Source organism: Pagrus major, chromosome 10 (assembly GCF_040436345.1).
Source record: "Pagrus major chromosome 10, Pma_NU_1.0".
NCBI classification, from domain to species: Eukaryota; Metazoa; Chordata; class Actinopteri; order Spariformes; family Sparidae; genus Pagrus; species Pagrus major.
The window spans coordinates 15,207,346-15,223,278 of NC_133224.1; the positions used below are offsets into that span (position 1 = coordinate 15,207,346).

The 15,933-nt window shown below is 41.0% G+C and overlaps 1 protein-coding gene across 1 annotated transcript in view; it reads right to left on the reverse strand.

The window, feature by feature from the left end:
• The window catches only part of ap1s1 (adaptor related protein complex 1 subunit sigma 1), a 32,674-nt gene that overhangs the window by 12,386 nt on the left and 4,355 nt on the right, over positions 1 to 15,933 (reverse strand). Inside the window, exon 2 of the mRNA XM_073475173.1 lies at positions 9,920 to 10,098. Coding sequence (XP_073331274.1) covers positions 9,920 to 10,098 — 179 coding nt within the window. The remainder of the gene's footprint in view (positions 1 to 9,919; positions 10,099 to 15,933) is intronic.

The following is a 15,933-nucleotide window of genomic DNA, read 5'->3' on the forward strand; positions in this document are numbered from 1 at the left end:
GGTCGACCAACAAAGATCACTCCAAGAGCAAGACGTATAATCGTCGGCGAGGTCACAAAGGACTCCAGGGTAACTTCTAAGCAACTAAAGGTTTCTCTCACATTGGCTAATATTAATGTTCATGAGTCCACCATCAGGAGAACACTGAACAACAATGGTGTGCATGGCAGGGTTGCAAGGAGGAAGCCACTGCTCTCCAAAAAGAACATTGCTGCCCGTCTGCAGTTTGCTAAAGATCACGTGGACAAGCCAGAAGGCTATTGGAAAAATGTTTTGTGGACGGATGAGACCAAAATAGAACTTTTTGGTTTAAATGACAAGCGTTATGTTTGGAAAAAGGAAAACACTGCATTCCAGCATAAGAACCTTATCCCATCTGTAAAACATGGTGGTAGTAGCATCATGGTTTGGGCCTGTTTTGCAGCATCTGGGCCAGGATGGCTTGCCATCATTGATGGAACAACGAGCCTAAGCACACAAGTCTTTCTACCAAAGAATGGTTAAAGAAGAATAAAGTTAATATTTTGGAATGGCCAAGTCAAAGTCTTGACCTTAATCCAATCGAAATGTTGTGGAAGGACCTGAAGCGAGCAGTTCATGTGAGGAAACCCACCAATATCCCAGAGTTGAAGCTTTTCTGTACCGAGGAATGGACTAAAATTCCTCCAAGCCGATGTGGAGGACTAATCAACAGTTACCGGAAACGTTTAGTTGCAGTTACGGATGTCCCGATCAGGTTTTTTTTACCCCGATTACCCCGAGTCATTTAATATTTAGTATCTGCCAATACCGAGTCCCGATCCGATACTTAGCCCTAACTAATATTTTCCTAGATAATACAGCTACATTAAGAAAAAAATACCTGCATCCAAGCTGTTCCTTAATAGGTTTATTATTTTGTTGAAACAAAGTACATACTATCATATGGATGGCTTTCTTATTCTGCAATTGCTATTGCAACATTGGTTTTCATTTGTTTTTTTTAACAAAAAACACCCAAGTAAATAAAGTCAGTAACTAAAAATGTCAAATGTCTTTGGCTCTTATCAATTTCTTAACATGGTCACAAACTTTTGCTGTACATCTCTGGTAAGGCGATATCCGAAATGCTATATCCTATTACACCCCCAAATACTAGGGGTGTCACATTTCTCTTTCTTTTGATTTAAAGGTCTTGATAAAACTCAGTTTATGATATAAACATTTTATATGTTTAAACACAGACAGCTATGCCTGAAAACTGTCATTAGCATTTCAAGTTTTACTTTATCCTGGTGGCTTTTTGCAGGTAAGTGTTAGACACGTTCAGTGATGTTGATAGGTACACATCTTGCATCTCTAGCGCATTAAAAAGGATGCAGTGAACTCACCGTCCATGCGTCCCAGGGATGCACAATATTTTGTCCCTGATAACGCTACATTATGAACAACAAATCTGCATTGAAATACTTATGAAGGGGAAACATCCGCTGGAAAGGGAAACATCTACTGTTTACTCACTGTTTCCAACCATCTGCACACTTTGTCAAGTCCAGTCCTTGACACATAGATTTAAACAATCAAAGCACAAAATTGGTGTTATTGGTGAATAAACTAACTGGCCCACTGTCAAGAATACTCAGCTCTGATCAATTATGTAGTCTCTGGAGACAATGATGAAGGAAGATGCTGTACCTTTCAGGAGAGGTGTTGAAACCATAGAAATAAACCACTATTTAGTTTACTTGAATTTTGTAGATAAGTGTATCATGATGGTGTGATAGGGCTGTAATCAGGATTTTATCAGTCGAATTGAATTTTGTTGTTCAGTAAAAGGATTCAACTATTGGTCTTGTTTTCAGTTAAGTGCAACACTACATTTTGTTTATCAGTCTACATCAGTATGTTTTACCTGCAGCCTCAGACTTGTGTTTAGAGTCTTTCTTCCTCATCTGTAATGTGAAAACATCAGATTTCCACACAGTCAGAGAAAGCAAAAAATGTGCATCCTGCTCATAGTTCAGTTATAAATCCTAGCACAACGCGGAGCATCTGTCTCTTCAGGCTCTTCACAGTGCTGTCAGAGCAGGGCTGGCGTTTTGGTGCCCTTGGCCAGAATAGGATTTGCTGCCCCTAAATTGTAGCTTCTCTCATCAGCTAACCATCATCACATGTTGTCAGTTTAAAGAAGCTAATTTAAGTATATTTATGGTTCCCTTTATATATAAATCCTCATTGAGATGTTATCCCTGTGTATTTTTGAAAGCTTTCATGTTTTATCATGTTGACAAAATCAGTCTCAAACTGACTGGCTCATCAACTTAATGTTTTATTTTCAGAATAGAGATTTCCTTTGTTTTTTATTTGTTTAATTTTCGGATACATTTTCAAAATGCATGAATATAACCATGATTATAACCATATAACATCAAACACCAAAAATACGTTTCCGGAGTTGGGCAAAAAAACCTCCCATCAGCGATTAAAAAATAAACAAGGATATAAATTTTTTTTTTTTTTTTTACAAAGTTTTTAAAATCTGTCCCGTCCCTAATAAATCCTTTTCCCAGAGATATCAATAATAGATCTCTGAAAAAGAAAATAAACTCAACATCTCCGACACTAGCAGAGATACGTATGATACCAGTCAGTTGATTTTCTTCGTGGATACAGATAAGGATAAGCTATCGTCTTGGTAGTGTTTCTTTTTTTCCCTCTGGTTGGGTAAAGTATGCAAGGGTGGAGGGGAAAAACAACAGTCACTTCCTGTATACCAGTGGTTTAATTAAAACATTATTAGATTCGATCTCCATGGTGCATACACACCACCGACGTGCTGCGCTCATGTCTGGTGTAGCCAGTTTTACTGGCTATAGTGCAAGCCTAGTGTTGCAGTGGCCACTCCATGAACGGTCCACATACTATACGTTACCTGTTCAATGGAGCCAAAGAGTAATTGTTGCAGCTCTACTCTCAACTCCTATCTTATAACCTTGAGAGAACTGATGTTTATACTTACTAGAACAGTGGAAGCCAGAGTTCAAATTTGCCATATTAAATTAAAAAAAAATCCAAAAACAAGGGTTTAAAAGGAGGTTTCTGATGAACTGTGGAGCCTCTTTTACTTTACTTTACAAGTGCAGTGTTCCCTCAGTCCATCTCCTCCGCAGGAAATCCCTCTGTGCTGAATTCATTACCCACCCACCTGCCCACACATTGATAGGTTGTCCTTTTTTTGTTTATCCACCTCTGCATTCTGCTCGCAGTAATGAGGCCTGACACACACTGATCCGGGTGTGTGTATGTGTGTGTGTGGTTAGCTTAATGACAGTAGAATGCTAGGTCTTACCCTTTCCACCCACTTAAAATCTAATGCTGGTCAGGCCACATACAAACAGTCATGAACTTGAATTGGTCTGTGGGAGGTGAACTAAAGCACATTAAAACCAGCAAATCTGCTGCTTTACTCACGTCAAATTGAGATTTTTTTTGGCTAGCTGGAAATCAATTAATCATTGAAACATTCATGAAATCTGGTTCAATGATGAATTCATTATAGGTCTTTGGAAACTGTGACAAAATCTGCTGGGTCAAAAATATACATACAGTAATTGTAATATTTGGTTAAATGTTCCTTGGCCATTTTCACCTCAATTTGGTGCTTTTGGTAGCCATCCACAATTCTGGTAGTCCTCTGGCTACCACTCCTCTTGACAGAATCAGTGAAGTTCAACTAAATTTGTTGGCTTCCTGGCACAGACTTGTTTCTTCAGCACAGTCCACATGTTCTCGATGGGGTTCAAGACTGGACTTTGGGAAGGCATTACAAAACTTAAATTCTAGCCTGATTTAGCCATTCCTATACCACTTTTGATGTGTGTTTGGGATCATTGTTCTGTTGGAACACCAAGCTGCACCCAAGACCCAATCTTCTGGCTGATGAATTTAGGTTTTCCTAAGAATTTCGAGATAATCCTCCTTCTTCATTATTCCATTTACTTTCTTCAGGTCATCGGATCCACTTCCAGTAAAACAGCCCCACAGCATAATACTACCACCACCATGCTTGACAGTAGGTATGGTGTTCTTGGGGTTACAGGCCTCACCTTCTCTCGTTCAAACATAGCTGGTCATTGTGGCCAAACAACTACATTTTTTTTTCATCTAACCACAGAGATTTCCTCCAGAAGGTCTTTTCTGTGTTCATGTGATCAGCAGTGAACTTCCATCAACCTTTAAGGTGCTGTGTTTGGAGCAAGGGCTTCTCTCTTGCACGGCAACCCCTTAGCTAATGGCAATGCAAAACACTCTAGACTGTGGACATTGACATCTGTCTACCAGCAGCTTCGAATTCATTGCGGACTTGCCTTTTGGTGCTTTTTAGTTTATTCTTGACCATCCTGACCAATTTTCTCTCAGCAGCAGGTGATAGTTCATGTTTTCTTCCTGATCGTGGCAGTGACACAACTATGCCATGCACTTCAGACTTACAAACAGCTGTTTAATCTTGGGACCTGTAACTGCTTTGAAATGGCTCCAAGCGACTCTCCTGACTTGTTCAAATCAATATTGTGCTCTTTCAGATCAATGCTGAGTTCCTTAGACTTTCCAGTGTTTCCCACACATTACTTTATTTGTGGCGGTCCGCCACAATATCAACATTGGCCACCACATGTTGATTTTCTATTTTTGGAGCTGCGCATCCCGTTCTCACTCACTCAAGACAGCGCACCCGTCAGTGAATAGCATGATGTTATATACTCCGATACAGTGGATGGCAGTGTGGTTTTTAGTCCACCGGTAAAACCAATGAAGAAGAGGAGAGGGACTATTTAACGCAGCTGGCTTGACCGTAACTTCCTCTGCAAAGAAGACAGCTGGACTCATCATTTAAGCCAGTTTTTGTCGCGACTAAGCCGTGTAATTGCATTTTCATGTGATGCACTGGGGACTTTTTCCCATAAGCCAACATTGTGAAAGACACATCTGTAAAACGGTAATAAAAGCCTCACAACCCCCGCGAAATGACTTGTTTTACTGTCAGAATTTGGCCAGTTCAGTCCAATAAAATTTGGAGAGTCTAGAAGAGCTGCCCGATTACATTTTATCCCCATCCAAGTTAGCTTGCCGCTAAACCGGAAGTTTGCCGACTCGGTCGGCAGAAGTCTCGAGTGTGCATGCTCTATGGCACCCCAGTTGGACAGCCACCGCCACAATTAAAGTCTGATTCTGTGGGAAACACTGCTTTCCCATTGTAGTGTTTGCAGCAGAATCTAATGGGTGTATCAAACAACCCCTATTAAAATGGGCCCAGGAAAGTTTTGAGGGCATTCTACAAAGCAAATTTGATTGACACAACTTTCTATAATCACCACAATTGGTCATTCAATTTGTTGTATGTATATTTTTGACCCAGCTTATTTGGTCACATTTTCAGAAGACCTATAATATCCAATTAAATAAAGACCTTTTGTGCATTTATTTGATAGAGCAGCTGAAGGATTGGACAAGAGATGGTGGGAGAGAGAGAGGGGATGACAGGGGGTGACGGGGTGAAATCAAACCCGGGGCTGCAAGGGGCAAATCTTTTTCCTTATAAATATCTTACACCTTGAACTAGGCTTGCCATGGTAGTCTGTGTTCACAATGTTACACGTTAATAACGTTATTGATGGAAAATGAGTTGTTAACTCACTTCTGGCTAATGTTGTTGTTCAGAGCCGACAGGACACAGGACTCCGGTACGAGGAGAGGAGGAGGGCTCTGTGTCTATATAAATAATGCTTTCTGCTCAGTTAAAGTGGATGGACAGTGTTCACCAGATGGCGAATTTCTGAAGCTAAGATGTTGCCCAAATTATCTGCCCAGAGTGTGCCAAGGGTGTTTTTATGGTTGCTGTTCCCCCAGATACGAATTCAGAATGCATCAGCAGCAAAATCTCAAAGCAACCAGAAGGAATTGTCATTGTGGCTGGTGATTTTAATGTAACATACCTCAGAACTGTTTAACCTAAATTCCACCAGCATGTTCAGTTCCCCTCAAGATGAAGAAATATCCTCGACCATGTGTATACAAATATACCTGACAGCTACAAAGCCCTCCCATGTCCTCACTTGGCCAGTCAGATCATATTATTCTGCTCCTTTTGCCTACATACTCTCACGTTGATAAAGAGGGTCAAACCATCAGTAAAAACTGTTTAAGTCTGGACAAATGAAGCTACAGCAGCCCTGCAGGACTGTTTAGAGTGCATAGACTGGCAAATGTTCAGAGATGCCGCTACTCAGGATAACAACATCAGTCTTGAAGAATATACATCTTCAGTCACATCATATATCAGCAACTGTGTTAATGATGTGGTGGACACAAATACAGTAACATCATTCCCCAACCAGCAGGCCTGGATGAATGGAGAGGTGAGGGCTCTTTTCAGAGCCAAAAAAGCTGCCTTTCAGTCAGGTGACAAGGAAGCATACATCACTGCCAGAGCAAGACTCAAAGCTGGCATCAAGGAGGCAAAGAGGAGACATCAGCAGAGACTGAAGAGCCACATCAACACCAACAGCACTAAAGATATGTGGCAGGCGATTCAAAATGTAACAGACGACAAAAGTTCGCTGCCCGATTAGCTGAACACATTTTATGCTTGCTATGATCTCCTCAACAAAGACTCAGATGTGAAGTCTACTCTGCCTCCAGAAGACCGGCCACTGTCAGTAACCACAGTGGATGTGAGAAAAATCCTCAGTTCATATAAATAAGGCTCCTGGTCCTGATAATGTACCTGTCAGTTTACTAAATACATGTGCCGATCAGCTAGTTGATGTTATTACTCAGATTTTAAACATCTCACTCTCATAAGAGACTGTTCCCTCCTTCCTCAAGACAGCCATCATCGTTCCTGTACCTAAAAAGTCTGCTGTGTCTAGTCTTAATGACTACCGCCCTGTGACTCTCACCCCATCCTGATGAAGTGCTTCAAGAAACTGGTTCTCCAGCACATCAAAGCCAACATCCCTATCAGCCTGGACCCTCACCAGTATGCTATCAGAACCAACAGATCCACAGAGATATCTACTGCTGTTCACTCAGTCTTCACACACCTGGAAAATAAGAATGGCTACATCAGGATGCTGTTTGTTGACTTCAACACCCGACACTCTGGGCTTGAGTACAACACTCTGCAACTGTATGTTGGATTTCCTCACAACTGTTTGTTGGGTCTGTACCCCAGAGAGTTTTCGATTGGCAGTCACACCTCCTCTACGTTAGTGCTCAACAGCGGAGCCCCCCAGGACTGTGTGCTCAGCCCCCTCCTGTTCACACTGTACACCCATGACTGCAATCCCAGACATCAGGAGAACTCTACTGTGAAGTATGCAGACAACACGACCATCATCGGCTGTGTACAATTTTGCAGAGTGGTACACAGAGAACAAGCTACTGCTCAATGTCAGCAAAATCAAGGAGCTGATTGCTTCCTTTTTTCTAAAATCACCAAAGACACAAATCCCTCTACATCAGTTGAGCTGAGGTGGAGCAGGTGAATTACAGCTTCCTTGGAATTACCATCACTGAGAACACTGTAAAGCACAGAAAAGGCTCCTCTTCATATAAACACTTAATTTCTAGAGCACATACTTCTGTTTGAAAAACAATGTCTGTCCCCGGCAGCGAGAGCTAGGCAGCTCCCGTTGTTTACTGGTGGTGATTTAATGTGGAAAAGTCACCGTAACCCGGTCTGCCCTCCCTGCTAAGTCTTCGGTTAACCTTCGTCCGGAAAACATCATCCCTCTCTGTGAGTGAGAGCAAGACAGGGTGGTGATGGCTATACTGATGGTGATTATGTGATGTATAAAACTTAACTTTGTCGCTTTCCACAATGCATGGTGGGTCAGGATCTCAATTGCAGCACATTATAACAGCATCCATATCATTATGAACAGATTGTTGAGACATTTTTAAATGGAACCGTGTGGAAACACGCTAAAACAAAACAAACCCATATCTCAACATTCCTTCTGGTTCTGAAATGCCGGATTGCTGTATGAAATAACACGCTTGAGCAGCTTTATGCCGGCGCTGCTTGGTTCAGTGTGAACAAACAAATTTTTGCACTATTGCGGATCTCCATCTAAAAAGGGCTACTGCAGTTTTTTTTCTTTTTTTAAACTGCATCATTGTAAACAAAGCAACACACGATACACATGTCAGGCTAGTCTCGTCTTAAATTCTTGATGCATGGCAGCGCAACCTATTTTATGTTCTCTGTGCCTCTACAACAAAGGACTTGCGGTTAGTGATGTAATTTCAGGGGTCAACCCTGGGTGTTCAGTGTTTTCGACAAAGGTTCAGTGCTTACCGGGGTACATTGCAATGGTAACCTATGTTGCACACCTAACCTGCTCCACAGCTGGTTATGTTTCAGATAACAGATCAACACATATAAAAGCCGTCTTCTGACCAATCAATTCTCCGGAAAATGGCATAATCAATTACAGAAGATCCAGTGGAGCTCAGTACGCAGATAGTGAGGTGTACCCGTGTTTACTAGGGCCCCTTCCTGTCTTCAACATGTTGCCATGGTTACCATGGCTACCATTTTTTCCCCCACCTTTCCTGTTTTGATTTTAGGTTGTGTAGAGTGTCAGCTGACAGAGGTGGAATACCTGGACTAGGATACCCATGCTGGATATAGACTCAAAACAGACAAAAACATAAAATGACTTCAAATTGCTTGCACTATGTAAGTGTCAATTCAAGTGTTTTGAAACTAAAAAGCTGCAGTGTTAATATCAAAGTCCAGTGGCGTTTTTGCACTGGCAATTGATAAGTAAGTGTGTGCCTGTGGCCAATCCATGACAGTCTTGCTCTTGTTCTACCACTCACATCATACACACACACAGACCAAAGCGCTGCCTAATTCTTAAAAAGGAGTCACGCTACTCTTGTAATATATAATTTTAAGTTTTAAGTTTCTCTCCAGTGTCCCTGTTCATGTTCTCAAATATCTGCTATATTTTTCTTTTTCCATCACGTTCACTTTCGACTGATTTCAGATGTTGTGAAGTTTTTGCCTTTTAAAACCCAACATATCCCGATTGTACTACTTCACAATAAAAGCTTTTAAATAACTACATAACAGAGGGCTTTTATTGTGAAGAATTTACAGGAAATAAAACACGTTTGCCTCCAAATTACTGGAGCTTTGTTAGCTGCTATTCTTTGAAAGTAGTGCTTGGAGAAGGCCTTTTTTTACAGCTGCTCTGTTGGCCACTACATAAGACAAGCACGTCATTAGGAAAAGACACACCTTCAAGCGGGTAGCCCTGTTGTAATGGAAATGCAAATCCCTGCCAGCGGAGCAGACGTGCCAAGTCAAACTGAATACAGACCTGCCGGCAGATGCCATGACATTCTAACTTTTTTGCAGTTGCTCTATACCCCAACTAACACATGTATATGTAGAGCTGAAACAATTCAGCACTTGACACACAAAATGAATCGTCAACTATTTTGATGATGTGTGTGTCCTAATTAAATACAGAATAACTAGTTCAAGAAGCTGGATTACTATGTCAGGAATTCTATATATTTGGTTTTTGGTGCATAATGGTGAATAAAATCATTCATTACATTTATACATTATGAAAGAGTGTTGAGAACACTCAAAGTGAGGGATTGAGTGGTCACAGCTCATTAACATTAATTTGGCAAAATATGAGAATGGAACGCTTGGCTGTTGTTTGGTTAATGTGGTCTAAGCTGGTGTCTAATATTTACACTCCTGCAATGATGACAAAAAGAAAAAGAAAATGGTGTAAACAGAGAAGTACATTAAATAATGTGCCTCATTAATGACATAGACACAAGAACACTTCCAGCTGCCCAGTAGAAATGACTGTAGCACTATGGCAGTTTAATGATTTTGTGTTTTTACCTTTTATAGACAATCTTGAGGTCCCTCCATTCAAGGAAGCTGCACATCTTTGGTTTGCGGGCGAGCACTATCTGCATCAGCTCCCTGACCATCTTCTTTTTGTCGCGCTCAGCTGTGGCTGTGTACCACTTCTGAAGCCGTAGCTTCCCCTGCCGGCTGAACAGCAGCATGAAATGCATCTACACACAGACAGGGACAGAAACAATTCAAATCATGGAAAAGAATAGATACAGGAAAGCTTTACTGACAGGGGATTTAACAAATATTCCTTGTTGATGAATGTGCCAATAATTAAGAATACATGAGAGAGAATTATTGGGCAAATAAAACAATGAATACAACTGATCTCTTTCATCGTTCATCGCATGGCAGTTGTGAATATTAATAACAGTGTTTCCTACACATACAGCTTCTTGGGCGGGCCGTCCATGTATATTAATGGCCGCTCAAGTATATTTGGCAACCCACTTAAGCACTTTATAGGCTACTTAATTTTTTTATTACCAGTCTCCGAGAATGACGCCATCTGCAATCAATTAACGAGGTGACAACCAGCCTTCGCTCTTCCCCTGCCATCTACTGTCAATCACACATGCTCTGCAGAAAAAGAGATGCTCTCTGGTGTTACATCCCTCCTGTAAATGCACTGGTTGTGATGCAACCTCTTCTATTTAATGTAGGCCTACTTATGCCATTGTTTTGTACAAACTCATAAGTGCACCTGGTTTCTGCAATATCATTTGGTGCACATCGGTTTTGATCTGCTTTATAATTAACACCAAGCTTCCTCCACACATGGTTCAACTGCTGTTTGGACAACAGAATAGCAGGTGAAAAAATCCTAAGTGTGTGACAAAACTGTGTTTTTTGGTGGACTTGATAAAATTTACTGCTGACGAAGAAAACAGATAACATTGCTGGTAGAGTGGTGAAGAGAAAACAGAAAGCCATTTTTTTTCATCAATTTACACTCAATACACCATAATGACAAAACGGAAACAGAATTTTAGAATTTTTTGCAAATGTATTAAAAAGGAAAAACTGAAATATCACATTGACATAGGTATTCAGACCCTTTACTCAGTACTTAGTTGAAGCACCTTTGGAAGCTATTACAGCATTGAGTCTTCTTGGGTATGACGCGACACGCTTTGCACACCTGGATTTGGACTCACTAGCCCCATTCACACTGCCCTTTGAGTGCGGGGATTCTGCGCCAATTTTCCGCATCGTCCTCTGTGTGAGAGTTTCAGATGCAGTGAGGGGTGAAAGTTCGAACCGGTGTCCTTGTGAATGGATATGCAGGCCTCGTGGAGCGGGGACGTGTCGATCTGATGGTGTTCGCAGTCTGACAGCTAAACAGATCCTTCACTCATCAAATCCAAGAGAAATGACCCACAAATAGAGGTGTGCATCTTCACTGCCCCCACGATTCGATTTGATTACGATTCACCAGTCTATGATGCGATTTGATTCGATTACACGATGCATCTTGATGCATTACATACTCAATTTTCTATATTACCACACATGGCTTTTTCATCAATTAATACAAACAGTCAGATAAATATGAACTCTTTATTTAGAAAGCTGCTTTAAAATTCAGATGTAAACAAATGTCACATGTTTTGTTACATTAAGTTGTAAAGAAAAATATAATTATAGGCCAAGCCTACCAACAACATGTGTGTGAAAATGTTAATTCCTCAAAAATAAAGTGTTCTGTAAATTAAAGTGCAAAAAAATACATTTTTCCACAATACAGCAGCTCCAAGCGCACTCCCTGAACGTGGCAAACATGACTCTCGGAGTCTGAACACAGCAGACACATCGTTTGCAACACTTCGAGTGATGCTCTGCACTTCCCTTCTTTTCACATCTCCTCCTCCTCATCTACTCTCCTCTGAATCTAGCAAACATCCCCAACATGACTCTTGGAGTCTGAGCATGAACACGGTAGACAACAGGGTGGCTTACAATACAAAATCTCTACAAATAGTAGCTCTACAGGAACTTCCTGAATATGGCAAACATAACTCTTGGAGTCTGAACTCAGACACAGCAGACAAAAGTCACTCGGTCGCCACAGAAGTCCATGAATCGCATGTGACTGCTACTCGGCAAGCTTCCCTCATTGAATTCATCACCTGGGCTTTTGTTTCTCTGTACAACATGGCACAGCCGTGTCTGCAATTGTTTGCCGAGATGGGATCTTGTACTGCGGTTCCAGGGTCTTAACCAGCTGGCGAAACCCGGCGTTCTTGATGACACTATCAGGCCTTAAGTCCTTCGCTATGAAAGCTCCTACGCACCGAGTTATCCTCTGGGCTCTCTTTCGTCGATCTTTGGCTGGGCTGGGTCAGTAGTTTTCTTTCCGTTGTGACCAGAGGCTAACATTAGCTCAGCGTGCCATTGGCTAATGTGGTTCCTCATATTAGTGGTGTTACCAAAGTATTTGATTTTAGCGTGGCAAGTTTTACAAATAGCATGGGTCTTGTCCAGTTGTCGTCGCATCCCAGGAACTTCATAAAATCCGAAATGTTCCCAGATATCCACTTTTAAGTTGTGTGGATTTTTTATCCTGCATCGGCTACCGCTACTGCTTTCCTCCGCCATGTTAGATGTTGGGTTTACTATGCTCGCGCGCGTGTCCGTCCTTCACCCACAATGCAACTTGAACTTTACAACTTTATTGTCCAGTAGAAACGGGGAAACGCAACAACAATAGCCCATGTTTTATTTTGAATTTAAAAATCGATTATGTGGCATTACTGCATCGATTCAGAATCGTCCCATTAAGCATCTCAATGCATCTTTGAATTGATTATTTTCTGCACCCCTACCCACAAAGCAATGTTACAGGACCAAAGAACAGTAACGTAGTAACTGGTAGTGTCTTTGGCAACTTATATGAGGAAAAGATATACCGCAGTTATACGTGGAAAAGTGTCTGTCCTCCTGTCTGTCATCCTGTCTGTCCTATCAACTTTTTGTCACATTTCTGCCCGAAAAACTGCGTCTGTCCCCGGCAAAAAATTTTAACTCACCAAGTGTTTGTCTCCTTCACTATTGTGTTGTTGTAGTTACTGTCTTGAATAAAATCCCTGCGACGGTCAGACTTCAGTGAACTTTCCCCCAGAAAACAGCATCCCTCCCCACGAGTGAGAGAGTCAGACAGCGTCCTGTTTATTGTTGGCGATTATGTAATTATGTAATTTAGAGCTAAAAACGTAACTTTGTCACTTTCCAGGATGTATGGTGTATCATGAAGATCATTGTGATCTCAATCACAAAATATTATAACTGCATCCAAACAGGGCTAGCCCTGGGCATAGGCAGTATAGGCGAATGCTAAGGGCGCCGTCATCCACGGGGGGCACCGCAAACGGGGGGAGAAAAAGAAAAAAAAAAAAAAAATACTATTTTTTACAAGTGCTATTACTACTATTATTTCGAAATATTATATAAGCCCACAGCAACATAACTTCATAGCAAAGCCTATTAAATAATGGAGAGGCCTTTTTTCTGGCCTGCATGCGCTGCGCCAACGTCTCACCTGCTCAGTAAGCCAGCCAATGCCGTGCCGTGTGCAGCTCACATGACGACGCCGTCTACCTTGCCTGGAGGAAACATTTGAAAAATGGCGGAGGCAAGCACTACATATAGTTTAGTGGAGAAACGTGTGGAGGTTAATGATACCACGGAGAAAAGTGTACGACCCAATTCATCAAATGTGTGGGAACACTTTACATTAAAGCCGTCAAAGAAGACAGTTAGCCGCAAAATGTGCAGCGTTGACCTCGCATGGCACGGTAGTACAACATCACTGCGGGAGCACCTGAAGAGGAAACATGTTGGAGCCATGGATGAAGGGAGCAGCAGCAACTGCTGTGTATTAATTTTTAAAGTGTTAGAAACTTTTTGGAGAGTGCGACATTCATTTGTTGTGTTGGTTTTGGGTCGCAATAGGCATTCATGAGTTTTGTCTGAGTATCCCTTTGTTGCAACTCGGGGCTGATGATGTGTCGGTCTCCGGCAGATTTGACGGACAGAAATATCTCCGGTTCGTTTCATAATGGATCAATGTAGCCGGGCCACCAATAAAGCTATTTAAATCTATTAAGGTTGGAGAGACACGTTATGGAGTTGCGGGAATATTTCATGCTATTATCCAGAGGCAGTCTAAAGTTAATTCTTTATTACTTGACAACAGAAACTTGAACAATATCTGATCCAGTTCTGATCTGATTAGCTACATTTCCGCATTATTTTTGGTGTATGCTGCATCCCCAATGTCCATTTATTTAATTTAGTTTTTTATGTGGTGGCATTGTCTTTATTTGCCTTTTACATCAGCAATTATTAATTAAATCAACAAGGTATGTATTGAGTTACATGTAAATGGTGTTACTATGTACGTTCATGATATGATTTCTCTCATTTCAGAAAGAAACAACCCAACATTATTGACTTTGTTCAAAGGAAGGTCTGCACACCACAGCAAGCAGCTGCATTGACTGATGGTATCCTGAGAGCCAGCCCAGCCTTAGCCCAGAGCATGTGAACATGCTAACATTTTTGCATTGCAATGCACAGTTTCTTGTAAGTCAGTGAGAGTGAGGGTGTTCCTGCAGAACCATTCTTTCATACTCCAATTCTACCTCCATGGCCTGTTGTTGAAGAGCCATTTAGCAAAGCCTGTTAAACACTTGGTTCGTGTTTTATGTTTTTCTTTGTTATTTAAACTGTTCTTCACCTCCCTTTTTTAAACTGAAGACTTGAACAGGTTTTTGTTTTGAGAACAAATGGAAAGGCCTGCTATGTGAAATTTGTCAAAACCTATATATATTGTGTTTTTGTTGATAACTGTTAAAAACCGTTCAGCTACAAACTGAAGTGCACTTTATACATTTTATTATTATTATTATTATTTATTTTATGTTTTTGTTTGTTTAATTCATGTGGCTCCTTTTTTAAATGGAAGACTTTAAAAAGGTTTTTGTAATTTAAATGTAATGTAGTTATGTGCACTTTATAAAAAACAATTTTTGTAACATTTGCTTTGTTTTATTTGGCAAGTTGTTTGAAAGAACATGGTACAAGAAGACCAGTACGCTGTTTTTTGAATAACATACCGGAAAGGATAGAAATGTAGTTTTTGTCTTTTTATCCGATTAATAATCGATTAATCGAAGTAATAATCGACAGATTCATCGATTATTAAATTAGTTGTTAGTTGCAGCACTAAATACATTATTTATATTGTATTTTTAATTTATCACTTGTTTCTTTCTTCAGTTTGTATTTGGTGTGATATTTTTGACTTAAAAGAAATAAAATCTTGAATACATACATGTAATTTCTGTGTGAGTGTATGAAAATTGATTGTGAAATTGACTGCGATGCAAGGGGGCGCCAGCCACAATCTTGCCTAGGGCACCAAATTGGTCAGGGCCGGCACTGCATCCATACGATTATAAACAGTCAGTGGGGTTACATGTTTAGATTAACCGGAGGACACCAGGGGAAACAGGTTGAAAAAAAAACACACAGTCGTCAACATCATGGCGTGTACCCGCCTCTTTTGGATCCGCAGCGCCGGCGTGCTGTATGAAATGACACACTGGTGCGGCTTTACGGCGGAGCTGCTTGGTTCTGTGTGAACAAACAAAGGCGGAGGATATGCGAACCTCCGCTGCGGAGATAATGGCGAGTTTCTGTGTGAAAAGGGCTACTGTATCAAAAACCTAACAACATCACTGGGTAATTATAGGTAACTGCAGGGTTTTTCCTGTATATTAATCTTGGTGGCGGTACCCACAGCCGATTTCCATGTCGCCACCACTTAAAATAGACAATGTCAGCAAAAACTAACACAAAACAAACATTCCACATCTTCATCACAGTTTTTAAACATGCAATGGCCGCAGTTGTCCATCACGGCGCTATCGCAGTGCCTGACTATGTCTGCATCCCAGAATGGAAGCAGAGGAAGAAAATAAACTTAAATTTTC